At 47.8% G+C, this 25,577-nt stretch overlaps 1 protein-coding gene across 2 annotated transcripts in view; it reads right to left on the bottom strand.

Moving 5' to 3' along the window:
* MTF2 (metal response element binding transcription factor 2) overlaps positions 1-25,577 on the bottom strand; it is a 421,361-nt gene that overhangs the window by 183,710 nt on the left and 212,074 nt on the right. For both annotated transcript variants that reach the window (XM_078646339.1, XM_078646340.1), the window contains 2 exons: positions 6,306-6,374; positions 4,439-4,562 (listed from right to left, as the gene is read on the bottom strand). In XM_078646339.1, coding sequence (XP_078502465.1) covers positions 4,439-4,562; positions 6,306-6,374 — 193 coding nt within the window. The remainder of the gene's footprint in view (positions 1-4,438; positions 4,563-6,305; positions 6,375-25,577) is intronic.

Here is a 25,577-nt window from a genome sequence, read left to right as displayed (position 1 = left end):
ATTTTTATATAATGCAGGAGCTTGGGCTACTGCCCACTTTCTTGCAAGTGTATATTGTTTATGAATTGGAATATGATTTGAGAAGGCAGGCATAATCATTTCTTCGCCATGAGGGCACTCCCTGACAAACTCTGGTGGCCAGTCTTTTTCAGCTAGAAGGATGTCATAACCTTTGGAGAGATTATCCCAAAATAGACCCCTTATTTTCCTAGTCTTATCTCCCTCTATACGTAAAGTTATTTCATATATTTTATGAGGTTTGCCAACTCTGGTATCTGCAGTTTCCACCTGAATGTATTCATTCGTGTCCACTGTCTCCAGATGATTCATCAGGATCTTGCGAGCTATGCTCACTTCTGCTGCGCTGTCTAGCATTGTCTGAGCCCACTCTCCGTTTTTCAGCTGAGTCCTCAGGATCCTCGGCATGTTTGATTATTTTAATGCTGGCTACCTTCTTCTTTGGAAATTTTAACTTTTTATTTTGATGAGCAGGTTCCTTGTCTTTGGACTTGACGTGCTCTTCCCTGTGTTCTGACCGTCCTCTTCTTTCCGATTTCTGCGAGGAAGTCTGAAAAGATCGAGATGGACGTGTATCAATATCTTGATATCTATCAGGTTTCTTCAAATTATCCCTATTTCTAAGATTGTATTTTTTCTCGAAGGGCTCCCTCTGGGGAGACTTGTGTCCTTGGTCCGGAGATCTTTCTCTCCGCCGAGGACACCTTCCTCCGGACTCGAAACTTTTTTCTTTGGGAGTGGATTGTTTATTTCCATCCCAGCTCTTTTTTGAAGTGTTTAGATTATTTTTAATAAATACCTTTTCAGGATTTTCAATTAGTTGGGGTTTCACTGGTTTCCCACCCAAACTATCTCTTCCTAGTTCTTCATAGGATTTTTCTATGATTCTGGCAAGTTCAAATGGTTGGTCTGCTATATCTGTTTCCTTCAACCTTTGGCGGATTGCCACATTTGCTGCTTCCCCCTTTATGTTGGCTAGTAATATTGCCGAGACCTGCTTAAAGTCTTTCAGTAATTTCATACCCAGAGTTAAAGCAGGTTCTGGACCGTATTCATTTTGAATCTGTTTTAGCACCTCTGGTATTACCGACATGGACGGAACACCATGTGTTTTTGTGTAAATGGAAGCAAAGACTGTACCCCAAGTGTCACAGTCCTCCACATGTGGTGCGATCCCCATTGGAAGACAGATAGTCAGAATTCTGTGTTTCTCAACAGGGGTGGTATCCGGAAATACCGCCTCCATTTGAGTTATTTTCTGTGCTAACCAGAATGGAATTTGTTCCCGTTTAATGGGTACTTTACCTAGACAGGACTGTATGTTCTGTGGTGTGATTTTATTTGTGTTCCCCTGATGAGGGGTCAGCTGTGGAATTTTAATAGCTGGTTGGATTGTTGAAGTCCGCATTACATATTGGACTAATTGCCTGTGTATTTCAATCAGTTGTTCTAGCTGTGCTAAAAGTTCTGGTTTCGAAATTTTTTCAATGTCTGGATGTGGTGTGTACCCGGCTAGAACCGGCCACGTTGCTCCTGGTCTACCTAGTGGACCGAGCCTGGTGATGTGATCATTATGTTTTAGGGCGCCTTTAAACCAGAGCAGGTGCTCTTGGTATTTGAGTGGTATTTCCACCTCCTCGAAAGGAGTGTACTCATCCGGTGGTTCCTCTATTTTGAAACAGTGGAACTCCTTTGTTACAGCGTTTGCTGCTGGAAAGTTTATCCATGAATAGAATACCTCTGTCTGCCGATATTCATGTGCCTCAATTACGAATATGACTGTACCACCTCTTGGTGTTAGTCCATTTTCTATAAGTTTAAGTGTTATAGTTTTTCTTATGCTGACCGGGATGAGTATTGCATCCGGGTCCTGCTGTAGGAGACTTATGTCATCCGCTAGGAGTTGAGCTGCTATTCTAGCTGCCTCCCTTTCTTCTTCATTGTCTGACATTTTACTGACAAGAAGGTTTTTTTTGTTGCAGATCCTGTTTCCACGGAAACAAAGATTAGGTGCACAATATTTTGGAACAGTGTATCCTTCAACATTGAATAAACCAAAACCCGTACATAGGAGTCTCCTCCTACTAAGTTTGGCGGATTTAACCTTTGACCCACTCCAGACGTCTTTGGAGTATTTATGGGAGAAAGGGTCTGTGTGGAAAAGCACGACTGAGTTACTCTAATGCCTTGCGTTAGATTTATCGCCTTACCAAACCGTTGGGCGCCATGTAGTGTAGTTCCTATATTCCCAATAGGCTCTGCGCATTGGAATAATATCTTCAATAGTATAGACGTAGGACAGAGGTTAACTAGGTCTTCTACTGACGATATTAGACTTAAGTTTTGTGTGCCAGCTAGCTCAGAGTTCACTAGAAACTTTCCCGAATAGGCGATGAGGAGTTTAACCTCCCTGGATAGACAAGAAGGGATTTAGTTTCTGACAACCATAGAACATGACAACTTTGCTCTCCCTAATCAAGAGTATATCTCTAGAGTCGTGTGAAAACAAAAGACAACTATTTTAGTCAGTCAGTACGTGCATTCTTAGTTCCACCAGTTTGTAGAGAAATAAGAGATGGGCGTGTTTCAATAAAAAGATGTTATTTATTGATCAGTCTCTTTTTCTCATACAAGAGAAATGAATCGCTACAGTAGTAATACTTAAGGTTAAGTAAAGTGCATACAGTAAAAGCAGGATTATAAAATAATACTGTAAAAGCATTGATATGGTTTCTTAGCCATATGATACTTAAATTGGATAAAAGTTATACATACATATATACATTGACTAATCGTACTCAACTGGTGCTTCTAACTACGCCTACCCCGGTGTACCTGACCTAAGCCTAATACGTGGGAGGGAGTAAGTAAGTAGCAGTTTAAGTTAAGTTTGTTTTGCCAAGAATCTGACTCAAGAATTCTCTGGAAGGGGTTAGTCAGTTCAGTACCTGGGATTTAGAAGGCTGAAGGGCTGGTATCTCTCTCTCAGGACTCTGTATCCCAGTTACCCGCGAAGGTAAGCCGGAAACGCCGGAGGCTGGATTTCTCGGCAGGAGAAAAGGCAGCGTCTCTCTCAGAGCGTCAAAAGGGAGGGGCAGCGTCCGTGGCTTCCTGCTTCAGCTGGGCTCTCCGGCAAGTAGCGCTGCTCCAAGCTCATCACCACCGTGTCGTTGCTTAGGGCAGCGTCGGTATATTTATACCTGAAAGGTGCCGAGTTTGACGTAACGATGGACATAAGACGTCAGTAAGAATGTCATAAGGACTGGTCGATCGAACATTCTTTTCAGGAGTTCTCGAGCGAAATCAAAAAAATAGCTGCGGGGGATTTCCCAGGTCTGCTGATGGTTTGGTTTATTTTGAGAACTCGCTGTGCGTTCTAGGGGCCTGGAGGAATAGTGCTTGCTTAATGTGACAGCATGCGCTATGACCTAATCTGAAAACGGGTTTCTGTGCCGTTGTATGGACACTAGTGAATTAATAACCGGACAAGGGTCAGAAATAGGAGTATCAATATAGGTACCTAGATAAACACACTACAAATAGACAAGACAACATAGCTTCTACTACAACTGCAATAAGTGGTGTTTCAGGAATCAACTCGGGGCTATGAAACACTAATAAAAAAAACAATTTGCCATGTAAAAAAAAAAAAACCTGAAGATGCTGACCCGGCATTCTTTGCACAATTATCAGCATGCTCAAAACAATAAAACCTATATTATACTTTAGACTTTCATAAGTCACAGCTGGCTGTAAGGCGTAAAACATCCATTGAAACCATCTTATATACAATCCTTTAATACAAGTCCCTAGCATTTGTACATACCTGCAAGTACTAGAGGTATAGACGGACTAACTCAACATTAAAAGGGGAACTCAATTGAACAATGCTTTCCTGACCTACCTCCCAATTTACCTCTGCATGCACCTGCATGCAAACTAAATTGTTCAAGTTTCAAAAGTAATGAGCAAAAGACTTGCATCTATAAATAGGCAGCCAACAGTGACTGTTTGTAGCCATGTATGCTGCTAGCTGTTGCTCGTCTGATAAAATGATGTCCAACTAAAGCAGGTCACAGATAGCCAAGCTAGGAAAGGGGTAGATTTGCCCTCTCTCTTGCACACCCTTAACAGTGTTGCAAATGTACTTTTATTCAGAATGAGACAACTGTACCAGACAATGGAAGTGTTTGTGAAATTTCCTTGTATTCTGCCCTCTCCAGTTTCCTGTTTTCATGAAGGAGGAGCCCGATCGTTCTCGGTATGGCTAGATTATGCCTCACACTGTCTCGCCTGCTGCCCCAAACATCTGGTACACCAACACAATTATCCAGCAATAAAAGTACCTGTAGAGCATTTTTATAAACCAATGCTATAAAGAGCATACCATAAATGAAGAACACTATTTGGAAACACTAACCTCTCCAGGGTCCAGTCTATCCCAGTTGTCATTAATGTAAGAGACAAGTTCAAGTTCTGAATCGAAGTATTTCTTCTTATGAATAACACTTAGGTTATAAAGGCACAAATGAGTGATGTCGACCCTGTAAGTAAAACAAATATGTTAAATACATCGGTAAAATGGGTTTACTTGTAAATAAACTTTATTGTGTTATACTTGAATTGTGGCATGGCATTCAACTAACAAGTAAACAATTATGTTTTTCAAAAGAAACTTGATATTTGCACTTATTCTTGTACTTCTTTTGCAGACTCGAAGAATAGTTTATTCTTCCCATCCTGCTTCGTCAAAGGACAAAGCAGGACAGGGAATCCCTGAGCTAATAAGAGCGTGATGTAAGCGCATCGGCAGGTGAGAAGGTGTATGTAATAAAAGCCCCTCTACCTTGGACCTCATATGCGGACCCCTTGGAAGCAAAACTAGAAATCTGGGGTTCCGGATTGAACCGTTCAAGAATATACGGCAGCTGGGAAACGGGGATTATTCAAGTCCGTTTAAGAAGGGGGTCCAGTAAATAAACCATTCTTTGAGTCTGCAAAAGAAGTACAAGAATACGCGCAAATATCAACTCCCTTTCATTCAGAGTATAACAATCAAATATACCACAAAGTAAAGTGAACATAATGACTGTCTTGATAAAGATGGAATAACCAGATACCCATCGAAACGCGTCAATGCATTTTTATACATTCTCCTGAGGACAAGTTGGACCTGTAGATACAAAACAGAGTATATGTATCCAGTCTAATCTTGCTAAAATTATTCCCAGGGAATAGTTGAGTTAAAAGACAAAGTATACTCTCTATCATTTTTAGTGTGCTCTATGGTAAAAGTGTCATAAAATGTTAGGTTATGTCCTGATCTGATGAATTGTATTGTTTTTAATTATGCTGAAATGATGCATGTGTTTTGTTATAGGTGTTTTTATAATATTTGTGTTTTTATAATATTTACATGTACTAAAGAAATAAATTGACTTGTTTGCACAGCATGTTATAGTAGTATCTTTGTTTGAGTGAGTTTTTTTTAGTTTATCTATGTGTTTTATATGAATTAAGAATTCCACTATTGATAGGGGGTTCTTGTTGATTGAGTGAATCAAGGGATAATTTGTTTTTTGTACTGATAGTACTCTACTTCCTTGGGTGTCTCTCTCTGTTTAAAGACATTAAGTTGGAGCGAGCCTGGGTAGGTAATGTTGGTTGTGTCACAGCTGCATATCTGCTTGGGAACCCGTGGCCGAACAAGCTGAAAAATGGATCACAAATTATCCCCAAAAAAGTTGTGGACACAGATGCTTCTGAGCATCCAATTCCCTCTGCAACTTAATCCCCAACCCATGTGCACCTCCCAAAAATGAAGCTAGGTGGAATATTCAAACTAAGACTTCAGAACAATTTGGAGTAGAGGGGACTTCTTGTTTAAGGTTACAAAGTGTAGGCAAGGCTGGCTTTCACAGGTGACCTCCAGATAAATATATTAGCTACATATGATTTTAGAACTCTCTATAATTCCCTACGGAATTACCATCATTTATTTTATTGTTTACACAATAGATGAGATCTGAATTTTGATCCCAGATTCTCTCAAATGGCTTTACATGATCTTGTCAACTTTCCCAATTGTATTTTAGTTCTCTTAGTGGACAGCTATAGTTACGACTGAACACTGATCAGTCAGAAAGAGGAGACGTCTGTTGGAGTCCTAAAAGAATGCAGGCTGCCAATCTTTCTATTCGTGTCAAAAGCCTTAATTTTGAAATATAACAACCATGTAATTATTGGTACTGTGCACTGAATAAAAATGTATTTTAAAGGATAATTACCATCGCAAAGGTAGACGTCTGAGGTATTCTGGTCCTGAATTGCAGACTGAACAAATAAAAGTGTAGAACCTGTGTAAAAATATAAAAACTGACATTTCATTACCCGATCTAAAAATTGTACCATGATGGAACATTGTCAGCGCTAACAGATTTTATGAATACATTTTTAGCATAGTAATCAGCAAAGCTGGCTAGTCATGCTAATACAGTTTCTCATTGTGTGCTTTCCTGGGGAGTCCATTAACATGGCTATTTTATTGTGAGATGCTCTGCCAAGAATGATCGCCAAAGAGGACTATGACAAGTAGCAGAACATTAGTAAACGCTCCACTCTTCTAATATCAATTTCAGTATCTTCCTTAAACAAGCACCAATATAGCAGTACCTCATTAACCAGGTCAAACGAAGAACAGCTCTTTGATAAAGCATAAATATTTGCACACCTAAAATACCATTACCACAGTTACTTATTAACCACCAATATAAATGTAAACAGTTGGTAGAGATGGCAGTATTAATACCAGTGCCAGTAACATAGTAGTTTGTAATGCTACTGCATCAGTTTATGTTAGTATCATTGTTATCGCTAAGTTAATGCGAGGACTTTATCGACTGCAGGACCAATGGTGATAGTTACATTATCCCCAGTTTTGCAGGGAGAAGACGGATTCTGCCTGTGCCACTATTTTAAGTAACTGCAAGGTTTTTCTCATCAGAGTCCTTTAGAGCATCTGCAGCTTTCCAAAACCTGGAACGACTATCAACCACGGAACATGGGATTATACAAGTAACTTGGGAAGCAAGATCTAATTTTTCCATGTCTGCCACCCCTCCCTCCAGCAGCAGAACTGGGCTCATGAACTGCCATGGAACAATGTATAATTTGGGGCAACATTAGAAATTGGGTTCCTGGTTGACTGGGGTACAAGCCCTGGTCAAGCAGTAATCACAATCCTAGTCAGGGTTAGGCACACGCACAACCTAAATTAACCTGTGCTCACCGTCTGGTAGCTTGGCATAGAGCAGTCAGGCTTAACTTAAGAGGAAACGTGGATAGTATTTGTGCAACACTTCAAATAGTAAAAACTCAAAAAAAAAGATTCCACATGAGGTTAGACAAATGGAGCTATATTTTATAAATAAAAAGAACAAAACAGCAGCAATTAAATAAATAGGACAGGAGTTATTAATTTTCAAAGAATAAACTGTAACATAGTGCTTAGCAGCATAAAGGGCCAATCGGGGATATCTGGTGGCACTGGACTGTGTCAAATCCCAAAGTTGAGGTCGACCCCAATGGAGCATGGGTTGGATACAGACCCAGATTAGTCTCGCTGACGTTTTACCTTCTCAAGTTTTGTGTCAAGAGTCCTGTTCGCAGGGAAGAAGTTCACCAGAAGCAAGGAGAAAGTCACTGATGATGGTGGCAGGGCACAAAGAGCAGGCCGGGAGTCGCCGATGGATGGGCTGGGGCCTCGCAGTGACGATCCACAATGGTGGACGATGCTTGCTGTGCGAAGAGGCGAACTTGCGGTGGCTCGCACTAATCCTCTGTGCGAGCAGCACGGTTACACAGCGACTGGGCCCGTTTGTGTTCATCAAGAGCCCGAATGTTTGACTTTAAGAGCTTAAAAGCTACTTCCAAGGGCCAGGACCCGTGAGGTGCCTCTTAGGGATCAGGAGCTCGTTCTAGACGGGTCTAGGTCTGCGAGGAGCCTATAATGTCCCCGATGCTCAGCTCTTCCAGTCCCTCTGGGGCCCTGGGTTCAAGAAGGGTTCCAGGTAGAGTTCTTTCTCTCCGTGCAAGAGGGCAGCACAGCAAGGCAGCTGCTCCTTATGAGTGGGCAGTCCTTTCAGTAACACGGCAATCCTCCTTACTGGCAGAGTATCCCCAGGTCCAGAGGTGTACTGAAGTGGTGGCGTCAGAGGTCCAGTACTTATACCAAAGTATGCCTTTGAAGTGGAGGAGACTTCAAAGACAGGTCTTTGAAGTGCAACGAGGTCCTGCCCTGGCACCAGACTCACCACAGAATTTCATACTTCACCAGATGAATACCTCCAGTCGATTCCATCCTAATCACAAACTGTTGTGGAATGCCTTAATATGACAAGACGGGCCTGTAAACAAACAGGCCCGTCTTTAATTAGATCCTAACCATTCGAGTTTTTTTTAAACAATCGACTTCATAGACCAATCGTCATTCAAAGGGTAGCATCAGTTAATTACTGGGAAATCAATCACCAGCCACAAACGGTTTAGTCTATTCTGAAATACATAAATAGACCCGACTTGAACTGTATCAGCGACAATGGACCTGCACTTTCATTTCTATCCCTAGATATGTTGAAACCATACACAATCCATTTGTAATCCCATAGTGCTGGCACTCCAGTCTGACTCAGTTGTAAGTTTATTGGATGCATGCTGTACCACATGGGTCAGGAAAGAAGCAGGGTCTCTTGGGAAATGTTGTCTTTTAGCAGAACCCATGTCCTGCTACATGAGTTGGTCCCTTAACATGTTGCTTAAGATCAGCACTATCCATCATGTCCATCAGCATTGCTGTGTCAGGGTCAGTAGAGAGCTCTAAATAAAAGTTAAAATCTCCCAAAATAGTATAGGCGTTACAACAAACACCCTCTTCCAACAAATTACCAAGAGGAACAGCAAACAAGTTTCTAGCTCTTGGTGGCCTGTACAATAAAATCCCTTTAAGGGTATGATGGTCAGATAGGATAAAATTAAAAGACAAACCCCCAGATTCATCATTGTCCTCTTTTGCGAGTCCTTAATAGCGATTATTAAGGAATCGCTATTAAAGACTAGCAAAACGGGATGCATGTCGAAATCGCAATTTATTTTGCCATTTCTACTGCTTCCTTATTTGCAATTCGCTAATTGCTAATCGCAAATAAGGAATGGCTTTCCCATTCATTCCTATGGGCCTCAAGGCACATAGGAATGAATGGGGAGTCATTCCTTATTTGCGATTAGCAATTAGCGAATCGCAAATAAGGAAGCGATTTCAAGGGTGTCCAAAGGACACCCTGTAGTACCCCTGAAATGCAAATGTACACTGATGTTGCGCACACACATGTCCAAAGGACATGTGTGTGTGTGTAACATACAACTTAGAAAAGTTTTCGCTATTTACCACGAAGTTACACTTCGCGGTAAATAGCGGCCCCATATTGCAAATTCGCAATTTTAAAAAGGTTCATGAATAGCATTTAAAGAATCTCTAAATGAGATTCCTTAAATGCGATTCTTCGCAATATAGAGATTTCTAGAATAGCGATTTTTGCATTTGGGATGATGAATCCCAAATGCAAAAAATATTTTCTGTAGACGTAAGTAGACTGCAGGAGGTTCTGCTGTATGCTAGGGCTTCTTTGCACACATGTGACAAGTGAAAGCAATGAAAATTAGCTAGTACCGGGTACTTAGGTGTTATTTAACAGAAAAGGTCATAGTTCATTAACACATCCTGGACTTTGGTACTTTTTCTGGCCAGTTTTTTCATATTGCAAAGGGGAGAAACGAATGCTATGCCATGGAGGAGTAAATAGAGGAAACAGGCTAAGGACTCTAAAAGCTATTGCTCCAAATAAGAAAAATCTTCAAAACCTAGAAAGATGGCTGTGTAGAGAACTGTTGTGAACAATGGTGTCTTACTCTTAGTTGACCTTCACCCTTCTAGAACAGCAACTCAGCTGACCAAAGGTAAATCTACCAGGAAAGATACACCAGACCTAATAAAATACATCATGCTTATCTGAAGAACAAATAACTTTAAGGTTGTAGGCAATACATGATGAAGGTTTTCTTAAATTAATATTTCAAATCTTTATTTCGATCGATTGATCATAAAAGATATACAGTAAGCACATCGTTTAAAATTATTTTTTTTTTTTTAAAGTATAAAATCAAAACAACAGTGTATCAAAACGAGGGATTTTTCAGGAGACTCTTGCCAACTGTGTGTACCGGGATCTGGCATGCCACATCGCTGTTAGAAATTTAGCCAGAGCGAACACCGTTGGCGGCGATAAGTCTGTCTTTAAAACTCTGAATGCAGGGAGGAATGTTCTAAAACCCAGATTTTTGAGCAATGGGACCAGCCAATGTCGTCTGCTTTTATGGTAGGCTTGACAGAAGAAGATGACATGTACTTCATTCTCCTTAGTATGGGCACAAGCAGGGCATATCTCAGTGGATGACTGTCCCGCCCATGCTTTAGTAAAAGTTTTTTTTTTTTTTTTTTTTTTTTAAATTTTTTTTTTTGTTGTTGCTATCACATGGTATACAATGGTAATCAATCGTTCTGTAGAGCAGCGTCAACATTCAGCTGTCTACGCTGAATAGAGCAACCTTTTATGTTTTTCCCCCCCCCCAACTTAGAACTTGCTACTTCAAGGGTTGCATTGCATGATCATGAACTGTAGTCTATTGCAACATTGGTGTGTATCCAGGCGGTCAGCAGCCCTAAATACAGTCTCTGGTAAGTACATTCTCTCCATCATTTACGTTCCCCAGGTCCCGGGCCAGGCTACGCATCAGGGCCTCCCCCCTCCCCCATCTCATTACTCCAGGTCCTCGTCGTCCCCTGAGCTGTCCCCATCCTCCTCTTCGGGCAAAGGCTCACAAATGTTCCCCCTGTAAGTATTCCATGGAGTCCAAATTCTGTTCCATTTACGTGGATTATGTCTCTGTTGATACACTGCCCTCTCTATCACCATGAGCACATCCATATTCCTGCACCATAGCGCTAGTGTCGGTGCCTCTAGTGCCCCCCAGTTTTTCGCGATATCACGCTTTGCCATCATTACGCCAATGATTACCCAGCCCTTTGCATGCAATGACAAATCTGTCGGGCCCCATATATTTAAGAGACATGTTCTGGGGTCAGGCGTGAACGGGTTCTGGAGGGCCTGACTGATCGTGCGTGTGACACGCCTCCAGTAGTCCTGTATGTTTGGGCAGGTCCAAAGAGTGTGGAACAGTGTACCCTCCTCCCCACATTTTCTCAGGCAATACGGGTGTTCTGCTCTGTGTATTTTATATAGTGTGGTGCGGGTGTAGTAGACCCTATGAAGTATTTTGAGTTGGATCAACCTGAATCGGGTGGAAATACCTGCCTCCCTGGGCGATGCCAGGGCTGCGTTCCAGTCTGCCTCATCTAGGTCTCCCACCTCGCCCTCCCAGTAGTCCTTCAGCTTTCCAAGGGGATCTGGTAGATTGTTCATCAGCTTGCGGTAAGTGAGGGAGGTTGCACTGGACTCCAGGTAGTCCGTAAGCAAACGGTCCTCTAACGGGGCCGATTCCGGAAGCACCACACCTGGTTCCAACACTGACAAGAGTGCGTGCCTAATTTGTATGTATCTGTATGTTTCGGTCACCTCCATGTTATATTGCTCCCTCAGGGTCGCAAATGGGAGCACGCCCTCTCCTGTCCATAGGTCGCCCACTGTGGAGATCCCAATGGTATCCCATTGATCAAACCCTTTTGAGCTGCGCAGGTTGCCGAGAGCTTTGGTGTCCCATAGTGGCGTGAGTTTTGTGATCACTCCCTCCCAGGCCAGTCGCCTTTGTGCTTTGTGCCAGATGGCTACCGTGTGTTTGGTGGGTCCCTCCAACTTTCTCACTAATCCTTTGTTGTAGAGTGGGGCCAGAAGGGTGGACGTGCCCAGCTGGTGCCTATCCGCCTCATATGCCGGGTCGTCGCGTGCCGCGTGGACCCATTGGTTGATCACCTTGAGGTGAGCGGCCCAGTAGTACAGTTCGAGGTTGGGGAGGGCTATCCCCCCACTGTACCAGTCCCTGGTTAGCTTCGATTGGGCAACCCTAGCCGGTTTGGCACCCCACAGAAGGCCGGACAATTGTGCCGACACGTGGCGGAAGAATGATACGGGGACCATCGCCGGCGTGTTTTCCAGGACATAGAGGAAGCGAGGCAGCGCCATCATCTTAAAGAGCGCTGCTCTACCTAATAGAGTTAAGGGGAGATTTTTCCAGTGGCGCACGTCCGCCTTCAGTCTGTCCAGCTGGGGTTTAAGATTCATGTCAAGGAAGGTCGAGTGATCCCTCGTGATCCGTATCCCTAGGTACTTAAAGGAGACGTGTTCTATGAGTAATTGGCAATCCTCAGGTAAGGCTGGAGTGTCACCCTGTACCATGAAGAGTATGGACTTGGACCAGTTAAGTTTATACCCCGAGGCTGTACCGTGTGTTTCGCACAGTGCCAATAGGACCGGGATGCTGTTCGGGAGGTCCATGAGGTAGACGAGCATGTCGTCGGCGTATAGGGATACTCTATCTTCCCAGCCATCTCCCCATTGTATGCCTCTCAGCAGCTGGGTGGTTCTAATAATTGTGGCTAGGGGTTCCAACACTAGGGCGAACAGTAGTGGCAAGAGTGGGCACCCTTGCCTCGTGCCCCGTGCCAGCGGAAACTCCCTAGATATGTGGCCATTTGCGGTTACCCGCGCCATGGGTTCGGTATACAGTAATCTGACCCATGATATGAACGTCGGGCCAACACCCATGTGTTCCAAGACCGCAAAGAGATAGTGCCACTCCAGCATGTCAAACGCCATTTTGGCATCTAGTGACAGTACCGCTGCTGGATCCTCCAACCGCGGGGCCCAGGCCAGCACCCCGTTCAGCCGTCTCAGGTTCAGCGCCGTACTCCGGTGCGGCATGAAGCCCGACTTGTCCGGGTGTATCAAATACGTCAGGTGAGGCAGGAGTCTGTTGGCCAACAGTTTCGCCAGGATTTTGCTCTCAGCGTTAAGGAGGGAGATCGGGCGGTATGATCCGCAATCCTCAGGGGGTTTGCCTGGCTTGGGTATCACGACAATTGTGGCCGTACGTTGATCAGGAGGCAGACGCCCCTGTTCCCGACACTCCTGGAACATATCAAGCAATGGCGTGGATAGTGTTTCGGACATAATCTTGTACCACTCTATCGGCACACCATTGGGGCCTAGCGCCTTCCCCGGGTGTAGTGCTGTTATGGCTAACTGTATTTCTTCCGCTGTCAGGTCGGCGTCAAGCTCATCCCGTTGGTCGGGGGCGAGAGTGCGAATCGGCACTCCACTGAGCGAGCTCTCTGCCATCTCCCGTGTGACCTCATACTCGGGGGTGTACACGGAGTGGAATTGGTCTGCCAGGAGTTCCACTACTCTTGCCGGACTGGTATGCATCTCGCCAGTCGGGTCTTTCAGCTGGAGTATGGCCCTCTGACCTCCCCGTGCTTTCTCCAGCCATGCCAGGAGCTTCCCTGCTTTGTCGCCTATGTCGTACACCCTACTCGTAGTCGCTGACATGTGTTCCCTCACTCTGTGGTGCAGAAAATCGGTATGGCGTTGCTGGGCCATTCGGAGCGCGTGCTGTGTGTCCCCGGTTGGGTTCCCTTCGTGGTCCTGTGTTGCCTTGTCAAGTTGTCCCTCCAGACCTATCAGTTCCTGTCGCTGCGTGTGTTTGTGTTGTGCGATCACTGAAATCGCCTGTCCGCGGAGTACCGTTTTATAGGCCTCCCACAGGATCGTAGGCGACGCCACTGAACCCACATTTTCGGTGAGGTAGGATCGTGTATTTTTTTTCAAGGCCTTGGCTATAACAGGCTCCCTAAGGTAGCCCGGGTAGATAGGGAAGAGTCGCCTACGGGTCCGTTCCTGACTGGAGAGAGTCAGTGTTAGTGGGGAGTGGTCGGAGACCCCTCGCGGTCTAATCTGAGAGTCAGTGTAAGTGAGGTGACCCCCTTCCAACGTCAGGAAATAGTCAATCAGCGACATGCTGTCGTGGACTGCTGAGTAGTATGTGTATTGCCGGTCCACTGGGTGGAGCCGCCTCCATATGTCCACTAGGCCCTGCGCTTCCATGAAGTCTTGCAATTTGGAGTGTGCCGGTGTTTGTGTACGCAGTGGGTATCGGTCTAGGGAATCTTGAGCCACTGCATTAAAATCCCCGCCCATTACGAGAGCCCCCTCTGGAAGGTCTAATAGGAATTTACCTAGTTCCGGGAAGGCTATGGTGTGTAGTGCCGGCGGGATGTATACTGATACCACGTTAAGTGGTTTGCCCTCCCACTGTCCATGCACCGCTGCGAAGCGGCCCTGTGTGTCCACTGCTACTGATTGGATCACAAACCTGGAGGAGCGGTGAAGTAGTATCCTGGTGCCCCGGGATCCCCTTGTAAACTCAGAGTGGGCCACCATGCTATAGCCCTTCCTGTCTAGGGCCTTTGTGGCCGTGCCTGTGAGGTGTGTTTCTTGTAGTAGGACCAGGGCGGGATTCAGTCTTTTTATACTGTGCAGGACCAGCCCTCGTTTAATTTTGTCGCCCAGACCCTTCACATTCCAGGACATAAGGCTCAACGGGGACGCCCGCTCTACATCAGAGCCCTCCCCCATCATGTTTGGGTATGCGGACTGAGAAGTCGTGCTCATGGAGGACCCGGAGGTCCGTGTAGTGACTCCGCGTGCAGTATCGTGACATCATCAGTCTGTGTTCATGTGCCCCTTTGTAGCAATCGTGACCCCGTGTAGAAACTAAGAACCATAACCCCATCCTACCCCCAACTCCCCCCCTCCCTGCCCCCCTGCTCAACGGACTCAAAACTGCCCGCCCCCCCAACTCAGCAGAGTGCTTGATCCCAACCCATAACATAGTACTTGCTCGCGGGGGTGAAGGTGTCTCCGTGGTCGGCGGCCCCCTTCCTCAGCTGCGGAGGCCCTTCCGCCCAGTGTCCAAAGCGGCCTTGTCAGTCTGTGTTTTTCATCGATTCATCCAGTCAACAGCGGTGATTCATAGCCCTCCGTCAGCACTGTCCTCATGATGATCGGCCAAAGGAGAGTGTCTCTCTGCGTCTTCGTCGTTGGCTTGTGGGCCCTGTCGAGAGCCAGCAGTACGGTGCTTGTTCTGTCTGTTGGACCGACGGGGGAGGCCCGTCGTTCTCCATCCCTCCAACCAATCTTGCGCCACCTCCGGGGAATCAAAAAACCAGGTCTTGTTGTCAGCCACGACCCGAAGCCTGGCCGGGAAGAGCATGGAGTACGGGATTTCCCTGGCCCTCAGTTCTTTTTTGACTTCAAAGAAGGTTCTTCTTCTTCGTGCTACCTCGGCCGTGTAGTCAGGAAAGAATGCCAGTGTCGCGTTTTGGATCTTAATGGGAGGCGAGTTCCTCGCCGCCTGTAGGATGGCGTCCCGATCCCTGAAATTGAAGAGTCTAGCTATTATTGGTCTGGGGTTGGCGCCCGTCTTATGGCGTCCTCCCGGTACCCGGTGTGCCCGTTCCACTGTGAAGAAGGCCGAGAGGCCTTTGGGCTTCAGAGTCTCTTTGATCAGGTTTTCCACGTATAGGTCCATCGCCCTTGTGTCTTCCGATTCCGGCACACCTATTATACGGATGTTGTTCCGCCTCGAGCGCCCTTCCTGATCATCAAGCTTGTCGCGCAGTTCCTTATTTTCTTTTGAGATGCGCTCCATGCTGATTTGTAGTTCCGACACGTCTTCGACCAAGGATTTGGTCACCACCTCCATGTTATTCACCTTCTCTGTCATTTTATGAAAGTCCGCCCTTATAAGTGTAATCTCAGCTGAGATCGACCCCACCGTGGCTTGTACCTGTGTGAGGGCCCGCATGACGTCGTCAATTGTCGCCTTCTTGCCACTGGGCACGTCGGCCGTCTTGCTTGATTGCGATTTGGCTTCCTGCGAGGGAGAGCCGGGCTTTTCATATGCAAACCGGTCCAGGCGTGATTGGGCCGCCCCGTTTTTAGGCCCTTTGCCGGCCATTTCGGCGTCCCTCGGGCCGGCCTGATGTCGTGTGGTCGCTTCACCCCAAGTTCCACTGGGGGCCGTGCCTCCCTGACCTCCTCAGACAGGTATGCGGGGATTATCTCGGGGCCCTCTCGGTGCGTAGGGGTGAGGTGCAGCCTATGAGGGCCAATTAAAGTGCTGCGTCCAGTGAGGGTATCAGGCTGGTCAGGGTTCCGGACGTTAGATGGTGTGAGGCTGCCAGTAAGGTTTCGAGCTAATTTGCGTGGTATGCAGTCAATCGGCGCCGCCCTGAGGGAACTGTCCCTGCCCCCCGTAATGTCCACGTGTGCCACCTTCTGCTCGTGGCCGTCGGATCCACTGCTCGGGACCTCTGATGCAGGTGAGGGGCCCCGGGCCGGCTCCAGACGGACCCCACCAGGTAAAGGACGAATGCCCCGTGTAGATGCCCGTCAGGTGTCAGGGCCCCAGCCTGGCGGGGGTGTCTCGAAGTCAATCCTGCATGCGGGCTCTTCGCTGCTCACTGCGCCCTCGGGCGGCGGGGGGGAGTTGCTGAACGGTGCGGGTTATAGCGTGGATTCCCGGTCTCCTGCCCCAGCGCTCTGGCCGCCGCCGGCCAAGATGGCGGTTGCCGGCTCTGTGCGCCTGTCTCCTCCCTCGCCGGGTGCCCGCAGTTATGTCTCCCTCACCTCCGATGCGTCCCACGTCAGGAGTCGCGGGCCCCCGATGTCCGGTGAAGGCGGCTGGGTGCTCCGGTCTGTCAGTCGCCGCTGCTCTCCGCGGCCGCGCACTTCCAGTGGTTTTGGTGCCCGAGACAGGCCACTTCCTCCCGGGTTCGCCGCTGACTGTGGTCCCCGGTCTGGACGCCGCGCACAGGCCCCTTCCGGATTCTGTCGGAACCGTACTTCCCGACCTCGGATTGAGGTCCCGCTGGTCCGGTTCGTTGCCGCTTGGTCCTAGGTTTCTGTGCCTTCCCGCCCGGGAAGTTTTGAAAAACGGATAGATGATCGGATTGATCCGGGAGCCGCCTCAAGCACGGAGCTCTCCTTCTAGGCTGCCGCCATCGCCGGCTGCAAGCCACGCCCCCCCAGTAAAAGTTTTTAGAGGGAGAGTTCCGTACCTCCATTGCAGAAATAGTTTCCTTGTTAGTACAGGAGCCATTCCATCCAGGACGCTTTCAAAGTTATAGGAGTCTTTAATTACAGTGAAGCAGTATGTCAGAGAACCCTCTCGCGCACTGGCCAGGACTCGCGCAAGCATTTTTCCATAGTATGCTTTAGAGTGCGCTTTCCTTGGAATCCTGGTACTCGTGCTTTCTGGGTGTGACCACAGTTCTGGTATTCCGAGGGTCTCGCATGTTGTCTTAATGTAATTCAACCAAGGAATCTTGGTGGCATTGGGTAATGTTAGAAATTCCTGCAACTCAGCTCGATAGGAGACGAGATCTTGACTGCTCCAGATGCGACGCCAGAATATTAGGGGTTTGAGCCCTAGTTCTTCTGTGATGGGCCTCAAAGCCAAGTCCAGTCTCAGAGGGAGGAGTGGGGTACTTGGTGGGAGGGCGGACAGCTGCCTTATGAATTTGTTTTCCGTCACCTGCAGGTTAGGTGTTGAGGTATAGCCCCAAATCTCTCCCCCGTAGATTACACCACCCCGCGCCTGCGTTTTGTAGATTTGGATAGCGGGGGTCAGGGGGCGGAAAGTTGACTTGGCCGCTATTCTCATATATCCCCCCACCTTCTGGACCAACTTCATATTAGCTTTAATCTGGTGATCCCACCACGTCAGGTTTTGGTTTAGGGTTATCCCCAAATACTCAATGGTATGAACCCTTTCCAGACGTACTGAACCAAGTAGGGGATTTGGACGCTTTGTAAGCTTGGGATTTAGGATCATAAATTTGGTTTTTTGGGGGTTAATTTCGAGGCCCCTTTCTGTGCAGAAATCTAGGAAGCCATCGAGCACTTTCTGTATGCCCATCGGAGTTTTGGATAGCAGCAGGGTGTCGTCCGCGAACATGATAGCGGGCACCCTGCTGCCATTCAGCTTAGGGGCATCATTATTGGCAATCCCGGTCAGGTGTGCGATTACCCCGTTCACAAAGAGGCAGAACAGGGTAGGTGCAAGCACACAACCCTGCCTCACCCCTCTGCGAACGGGGAATCTGTCAGTTAGTTTCCCACTTCTCCCGCATCTGACCCTTGCAAAGTTGTTATGGTGTAATTTAATCAAGATTGCAAGGATGTCTTTCGGGACACCTAGTTCTGCAATTACCTCCCACAATTTTACTCTTGGCACTAAATCGAAGGCGGCACGTAGGTCCACAAAGACTGTATACAAGGTGCCGCCCTCGATGAGTGCCGTCCTCCAATATATAAGATTTAGTCTAAATATTTGGTCAATTGTGGAGACACCCCTCCTAAATCCTGCCTGGTACGGGCTGAGAGTGTCCGTTTCCTCCAGCCAGTTCTGCAAGCGATCCAATATTAATCTACCAAAAAGCTTCTGTGAGACATCGATGAGGCTTATGGGGCGGTAGTTGGCTGGGAGCAGAGGGGATCCCTTTTTGAATATTGGGACCACCTCTGCGCCCAGCCAAGTATCGGGAACCTCCATACCCCTAAGAACAGCATTAAATATCAGCAGGAGATACGGTGCCCATATCCCTGGTTTCTGCTTGAAGAGATCTCCAGGGACCCCATCCAACCCTGGTGCTTTTGCTCCTGCCAGCCCCGCAATTGCAGCACGGACTTCTTTTTCCGTGAAAAGTTCACCCTCCTGACTACTCAGAGTAAGACAATTAGTGTTGCTTTGAGACGCATCCTCCATTGCGTATAGGGATTGATAATGCTCCTGCCATAGGCCGGGGGCAATATTAGGTTCAATAGGCGAGGGGAGATCTTCTGTCCCATGGTTAACCAATCGCCAGAATTTACGTAAGTCTTTATTGGCTAATGCCCCGGAGAGATTTTCCCAGTGTTTTTGATCCCATTCGGCCTTAGCATTTGCCAGCAATATCCTATAGGCCCGTCTTTTCCCTTGTATTATCTCCCGGCATTCACGCGCCTTTATTGCAGATAGGAGTTCTCTTTTAGAATCTCGGCATGAGGCGTTATACCAGGATTTTTTGTTTAAACCATTAGCTTTAGCTGGTGCTTTAGAAAATAAGTCTAGCTCTAATGTATTCAATAGTTCTTTATGGGTTTGCCCCAATAGTTCAATGTTCGCTCGGTCTTCTAATTTATCGGCAAGACCAAATGCCTTTCCAAGCACTGGAGTCATTCTGGCGTAGAGCCTGGGTAGCTTTACGCCATTAGTGGCCAATTTCCCCCACCTCACTCTCCTCCTGTTGTTCTCTAAGAGTAACCCAGCGGTTACATTTTCATTTTCCAAACCCCTGTCCTCGATGCCTGGAATAGCATACTCAAGTTCGAGGGCGTTATGGTCACTGTCCTCTCTACTCAATACCCTAAAGTCAATTATACGTGACCAGCATGATAATTGAACTAAAACATAGTTGAGTCTGGATTCACTCCCTGGTTTGTTAAAAGTGCATTTACTAGGTGTGAGAAGTTGGCCTGATGTGCAGTGTTCACTATTCTAGTGATCACTATATATCAGTCCAAACAACCCTTATTGATGATTGGTTGTAAGTCAACCTTATAGACCAGCTATCCTAGTAGCATGGATACGAGCAGTCTAAGGCTAAGACTCTAGAGGGCGTGTTAAGCCAGCTGTTTTACCATCACATTACCCCTTGAACACCCAGTGAAAGGACACCACACAAGTGTTATGAAAATAAACAATGTATTTATTAGAATCACAACAACCCTGTACTCTTTATGAGGACAGGGTGCTAAGCACACAACAAAACTCTTATGAAAATACTTAAGTTAGCACGTTATACACAAAGGCCCGAGGGGCACGAAACACCATATACTCTAAAAGTGGAATGCGAAATTACTAGCAGGTAAGTACAGTACTAATAGGCTTTGGAATCGCTAGGACTTGACTATAGAATCGTTAGATTACTTCTAGGAGGCCTAGGGGACTCGGGTGCAGAGTGTGCACTCTCACGCGGGATGCGGGACAAAGTCTATGGAAGCTAGTAAAGGCAAAGTTAGTGTTCACGGGCGAACCCGACCTGGTAGGGAGAAAACGACAGTGGATCCTGACCCTAGGATAGTGAGGCTATGCTGGGACACCGAAGTGCCGAAGTTACCTAGCCCAGGGGCTGCAGCTGCATAGGTCTGAAAAGACGTCGGGAATCTCGTTGCCGGACCAGGAGCCTGGAAGAAGGAAGTTGCTGGCAGGCGACCAGTGAAGGAAAGTTCGATGGATCCAAGCCTGGATCAAGGAAGAAGAAAACCTGAAAGCAGAGGGGACCAAGTTCTTGAATCACTAGCCAGTGATTAAGTGGGCACCAGGATGGCACCGGGCGAAGTCACCGCAGTCAGGTGAGTGGGCGCTGCTGGGCTCTGCAGTCTCTCGGACCAGGAGGCGTTGTTGGCGACCAGGATGGAGGTGCGAGCTGTCCCACGAAGGTTCTTGCTGTCGACGTCCCTGGACCCAGGATTGGGCAACAAGTCTTGGCAAATGCAAGGCCCACGCGGTGGACCTAAAATGGCGTCTTAGCCGGACCAGGAGGGTCCAGGGTACTTCTCCGATGGAGGGAAGCAAGGGCCAGTCTGGAGCAACCAGACTAGCAGCAGTGATGTCGTCGGGCGTCGTTCAGAAGGCCACAAGCCAGCGGGCTAGTAGCCAAACAACGCGGTGAGCAGCAAAAAGCAGAAGGGCCCCACGCAGATCGTGGAGATGCTGGGAGGCTGCACTTCGGTGCTGGAGCTGCTCAGGGTCGGGGCTTCTCGGACCCCAAAGCACTCACCAGGAAATTACTCGGCGGGCTTGCTGTGCAGAAGTCGTGCAGTCTTGAAGATGGCCGGTCCCTCGAGGTCTCGTCACACCCACGAATCTCAGCGTGACTGATGATGTAGGTAGAGGTCAGAGGTGCCAGGGAAGCCGGTTCTCGTCGAGCTGGGCAGTCTTGATCCGGAGGAGAGACTTGCAGCAGACCGCAGTGTTCTTAAGATGGTGCCTGCGGATGCAGGGTGACTACTCCTTAGTCACAAGGGAGAAATCTTAGGAAGAAGTCTTGAGTTCCTTTCGTGGAAAGTAGTTTCAGGATTCAAAGATGATCTGATTTGGAAGGGGGCCAGTTCCTACCTTTATCCTGTAAAAAGGGGCTGGCACGCGACTAAGTCCTGCCCTAGGGGTGGGACTAGGAGGGGGGTGGTTACACCCACTTCCTTGGCGGGCTTTTCCCCAGCACAGGGTCTGGAGTGACCCTGGAACTGGTTCCAGCCAGCCTATGCACAGTGAGCACCGGGGTGCCACGTGCAGTCACCTTCCTCTGAAGCCCTGCCTACCTACAATACACAAACCCTGTCTGGGACGGTGCTGGCACCGCCCCTGGCAGGAAACCCTTTGTCCTTATCTCCTGCTCTGGGAGGACTCCCAGCAGCAGGAGGGCAGACTTGTGTCTCGGTGGCAGCATCCATTTTGTGGATGCTAAGGCTCTGTCTGATTTTAACCGGGGTTAGGGGTTACATACATGTCGTGTCCCTCTAGAAGGGTGGAATGCTAACCCCGTCGCCAGAATTGGCGAGGGGTTAGTATTCCAATTCGTATGACACCTTACTCGACATGTTTTGATAAAGCGATACCAGAGTTGGCATATAACCGCGAGGATTATAATGCACTTAAGAGTATATGGTATGCGATATCATGGAAACGGCTAAGGGATGGATCGCGAAAGCCGCAGACAGGCTCAGCTCATGCCAGAGCACCATCTCACACGATTCCAAGCACTCTGCCTTCAGGATTGTTAAGGCCTGCCATAGGAGTGACTGATAGGAGATCTGTGTGTCCATTTTAGGGTTAGATATAGGTATACTATATCTAAAGCAAGGGGTGAGTACACCACCTTGCCCCAGCTGTCGTGCAGCCAGTTGTGTCAGTTTAGATAGTCAGCCCAGGGGTGGCATAATACATGCTTCAGCCCCTGGGAGACTTCTGGGTACCTCAGCCCTGGGTATAGGGACTTGGAGAGGGCCCAGTGCCAATTCAGTACCTGAGTACAATTTGGATAGAGAGAACAGCTAGGCTGTGGGTCTGATTAGCAGGCCCACAGCCAGGGAAAGTCGTAAACCAGTGCAGCAAAAAGCAAAAATCTGGGTGATCATAGGATTGCAGACCCTACTCTCCTACATGACCCCCCCCCAAACTTTGGGACAATAAACTAACCTTGACCAGGTGAGTCTTCTTGCTCTAAGTGGAAATACCTGGAGAGCACATCAGCATTGCTGTGATCAGTACCAGGTCTATGCTCCACTGTAAAATCCATCCCCTGTAGGGAAATGGACCACCTAAGCAGTTTGGGGTTTTCACCCTTCATCTGATTTAGCCACAAGAGGGGCTTATGGTCTGTCTGAATGGTGAAGTGAGTGCCAAACAAGTAGGCCCTCAGCTTCTTCAGGGCCCAGACCACAGCAAAGGCCTCCCTCTCAATAGCTGACCAATTTTTCTCTCTGGGTGTCAACCTCCTACTAATGAAAGCAATAGGCTGATCATTACCATCAAAATTCAGTTGAGACAGAACAGCCCCCACACCCAACTCAGAAGCATCTGTTTGGACAATGAATGGCTTGGAGTAATCTGGACTCTTTAGGATAGGTGCTGTGCACATGGCCTGCTTTAGGTCATTGAATGCTTTCTGACAGCTTGCTGTCCACTGAACTTTCTTTGGCATCTTTTTGCTTGTCAGGTCATTAAGAGGGGTCACTATGGACCCATAATTTCTGACAAACTTCCTATAGTACCCAGTCAGGCCCAAGAAAGCTCGAACCTGAGTCTGGGTGATTGGAGGAGTCCAGTCCTTGATGGCCTGTATCTTACTCTCCAGTGGCTGAACCTGGCCTCCACCTACAAGGTGGCCCAGGTATACAACCTGTGTCTGCCCTATCTGGCACTTTGTGGCCTTGATAGTGAGGCCTGCCTTTTGCAGGGCCTCTAACACTTTCCTCAGGTGGACCAGGTGATCCTCCCAGGTGGAGCTAAAGACAGCAATATCGTCTAGATATGCTGCACAGAAGTCATCCAGCCCAGTGAGGACTTGATTCACCAACCTTTGGAAGGTGGCAGGTGCATTTTTCAGTCCAAAGGGCATTACCACAAATTGATAATGCCCTCCTGGTGTAGAAAATGCTGTCTTGGGTTTGGCCTCCTCAGCTAACCTGATTTGCCAATACCCAGCTGTCAAATCAAATGTACTTAAGAAGTTGGCAGAAGCCAATTTATCTATAAGTTCATCTGCTCTTGGAATTGGGTGGGCATCAGTCTTAGTGACTGCATTGAGGCCTCTGTAGTCTACGCAAAACCTCATCTCTCTCTTACCACCCTGGGTGTGAGGTTTTGGCGCTAGAACTACTGGGCTAGCCCAAGGGCTATCTGAGGGCTCAATGACTCCCAGCTCCAACATTTTCTGCACTTCATTTTTGATGCAGTCTCAAACATGATCAGGCTGCCTGTAGATTTTACTCTTGACAGGCAGACTGTCTCCAGTGTCAACATCATGGGTACACCAATCAGTTTGGCTGGGTGTCAGAGAGAACATATGTCTGTAGGATTGCAGAACTTGCCTGCAATCCTGTTGCTGATGTTCAGTGAGGCTGCCACAAAAGACAACACCATCAACTGATCCATCATCAGGATTCTGAGTGAGCAGGTCTGGGAGAGGGTCACTCTCTTCCTCCTGTCCCTCATCTGTGGCCATGAGCAAGCTCATGTCCTTCCTGTCAACATATGCCTTGAGCCTGTTAACATGGAGCACTCTGAGAGGGCTCCTGGGAGTTCCAAGGTCCACCAAGTAGGTAACCTCTCCCTTTTGCTCAATGATGGTGTGGGGCCCAGACCATTTGTCTTTCAGAGCTGCTGGGGCCACTGGCTCCAGCACCCACACCTTCTGTCCTGGCTGGTACACAGTCAGAACAGCCTTTTGGTCATGCCAAGCTTTTTGAAGTTCTTGGCTGGCCTCAAGGTTTTTGGATGCCTTTTCCATATACTCAGCCATCCTGGAGCGGAGACCAAGTACATAGTCCACTATGTTGGTTGCAGGCTTTTTGAGAGGTCTCTCCCATCCTTCCTTCACCAAACACAGGGGTCCTCTTACAGGATGTCCATACAGAAGCTCAAAAGGGCTGTAGCCAACCCCCTTCTGTGGGACCTCTCTGTAAGCAAACAAGAGGCAGGGGATCAGGACATCCCATCTTCTCCTAAGAGTTTCAGGTAGTCCATGAATCATCCCTTTCAGGGTCCTGTTGAATCTCCCAACAAGCCCATTGCATTGTGGGTGGTAGGGTGTGGTGAACTTGTAGTTCACACCACACTCCTTCCACATTGCAGTCAGATATCCTGACATGAAGTTTGTACCTCTGTCAGAAACGACCTCCTTAGGGAAACCCACTCTGGAGAACACTCCAACTAGGGCTCTTGCCACTACAGGTGCTGTAGTGGTCCTAAGGGGAATAGCTTCAGGATACCTGGTGGCATGATCCACCACCACCAGTATAAACTTGTGCCCTGATGCTGTCTGGGGTTCCATTGGACCAACAATGTCAATCCCCACTCTTTCAAAGGGAACCCCCACCACAGGTAGTGGTATGAGGGGGGCCTTTGTTGTGCCACCTGACTTACCACTGGCTTGGCAAGTGACACAGGAGCGACAAAACTCCTTGGTATTCTCATTCATATGGGGCCAGTGAAAGTGTGAGACAAGCCTGTCCCAAGTCTTTGTCTGACCTAAGTGACCTGCAAGGGGAATCTCATGGGCCAAGGTGAGAAGGAAACCTCTCAGAGACAAGGGGATGACCAGCCTCCTGGTTGCACCAGGCTTGGGGTCTCTTGACTCAGAGTACAGGAGTCCATCTTCCCAGTAAACCCTGTGGGCACCTGTGGCATTCCCTGCAGCCTCAGCAGCAGCCTGCTGTCTGAGGGGTTCAAGGGAAGGGCAGCTCAACTGTTCCTTCCCCAGGTCTGCTCTGGAGGGTCCCCCTGAGCCCAGAAACTCAACTTGATCAAGTTCAAGCTCTTTAGGCTCAGTTTCCCTCAGCTCTTCCAGATCAGCATCCTCAGAGACTTGATCCTCAACCTGGGGCAAGGGGGAAGGCAAAGCCTTACCCTTACTGCTCTTCTTCTTGGAAGGTGTCTGGTCCATCATTTCAGGATCCAGCACCTGTTCAGTGGGGCTTCTTCTGGCCTGTGACCTAGTCACAGCAAGCACATGTGCTGGCAAGCCTAACATCTCCATGCGAGTCCTCTGCTCCACTTCTGACCATTGTGATGACTCCAAATCATTGCCCAACAAACAATCAACTGGGAGGTCTGAACTGACTACAACTTTCTTTTGTCCCTTCACTCCACCCCAGGAGAAAGCC

This window comes from Lissotriton helveticus, chromosome 1_1 (assembly GCF_964261635.1).
Source record: "Lissotriton helveticus chromosome 1_1, aLisHel1.1, whole genome shotgun sequence".
Taxonomy (NCBI): Eukaryota; Metazoa; Chordata; class Amphibia; order Caudata; family Salamandridae; genus Lissotriton; species Lissotriton helveticus.
The sequence above is the reverse complement of the archived record's forward strand: the minus strand, read 5'-3'. Positions and strand labels throughout refer to the sequence as shown.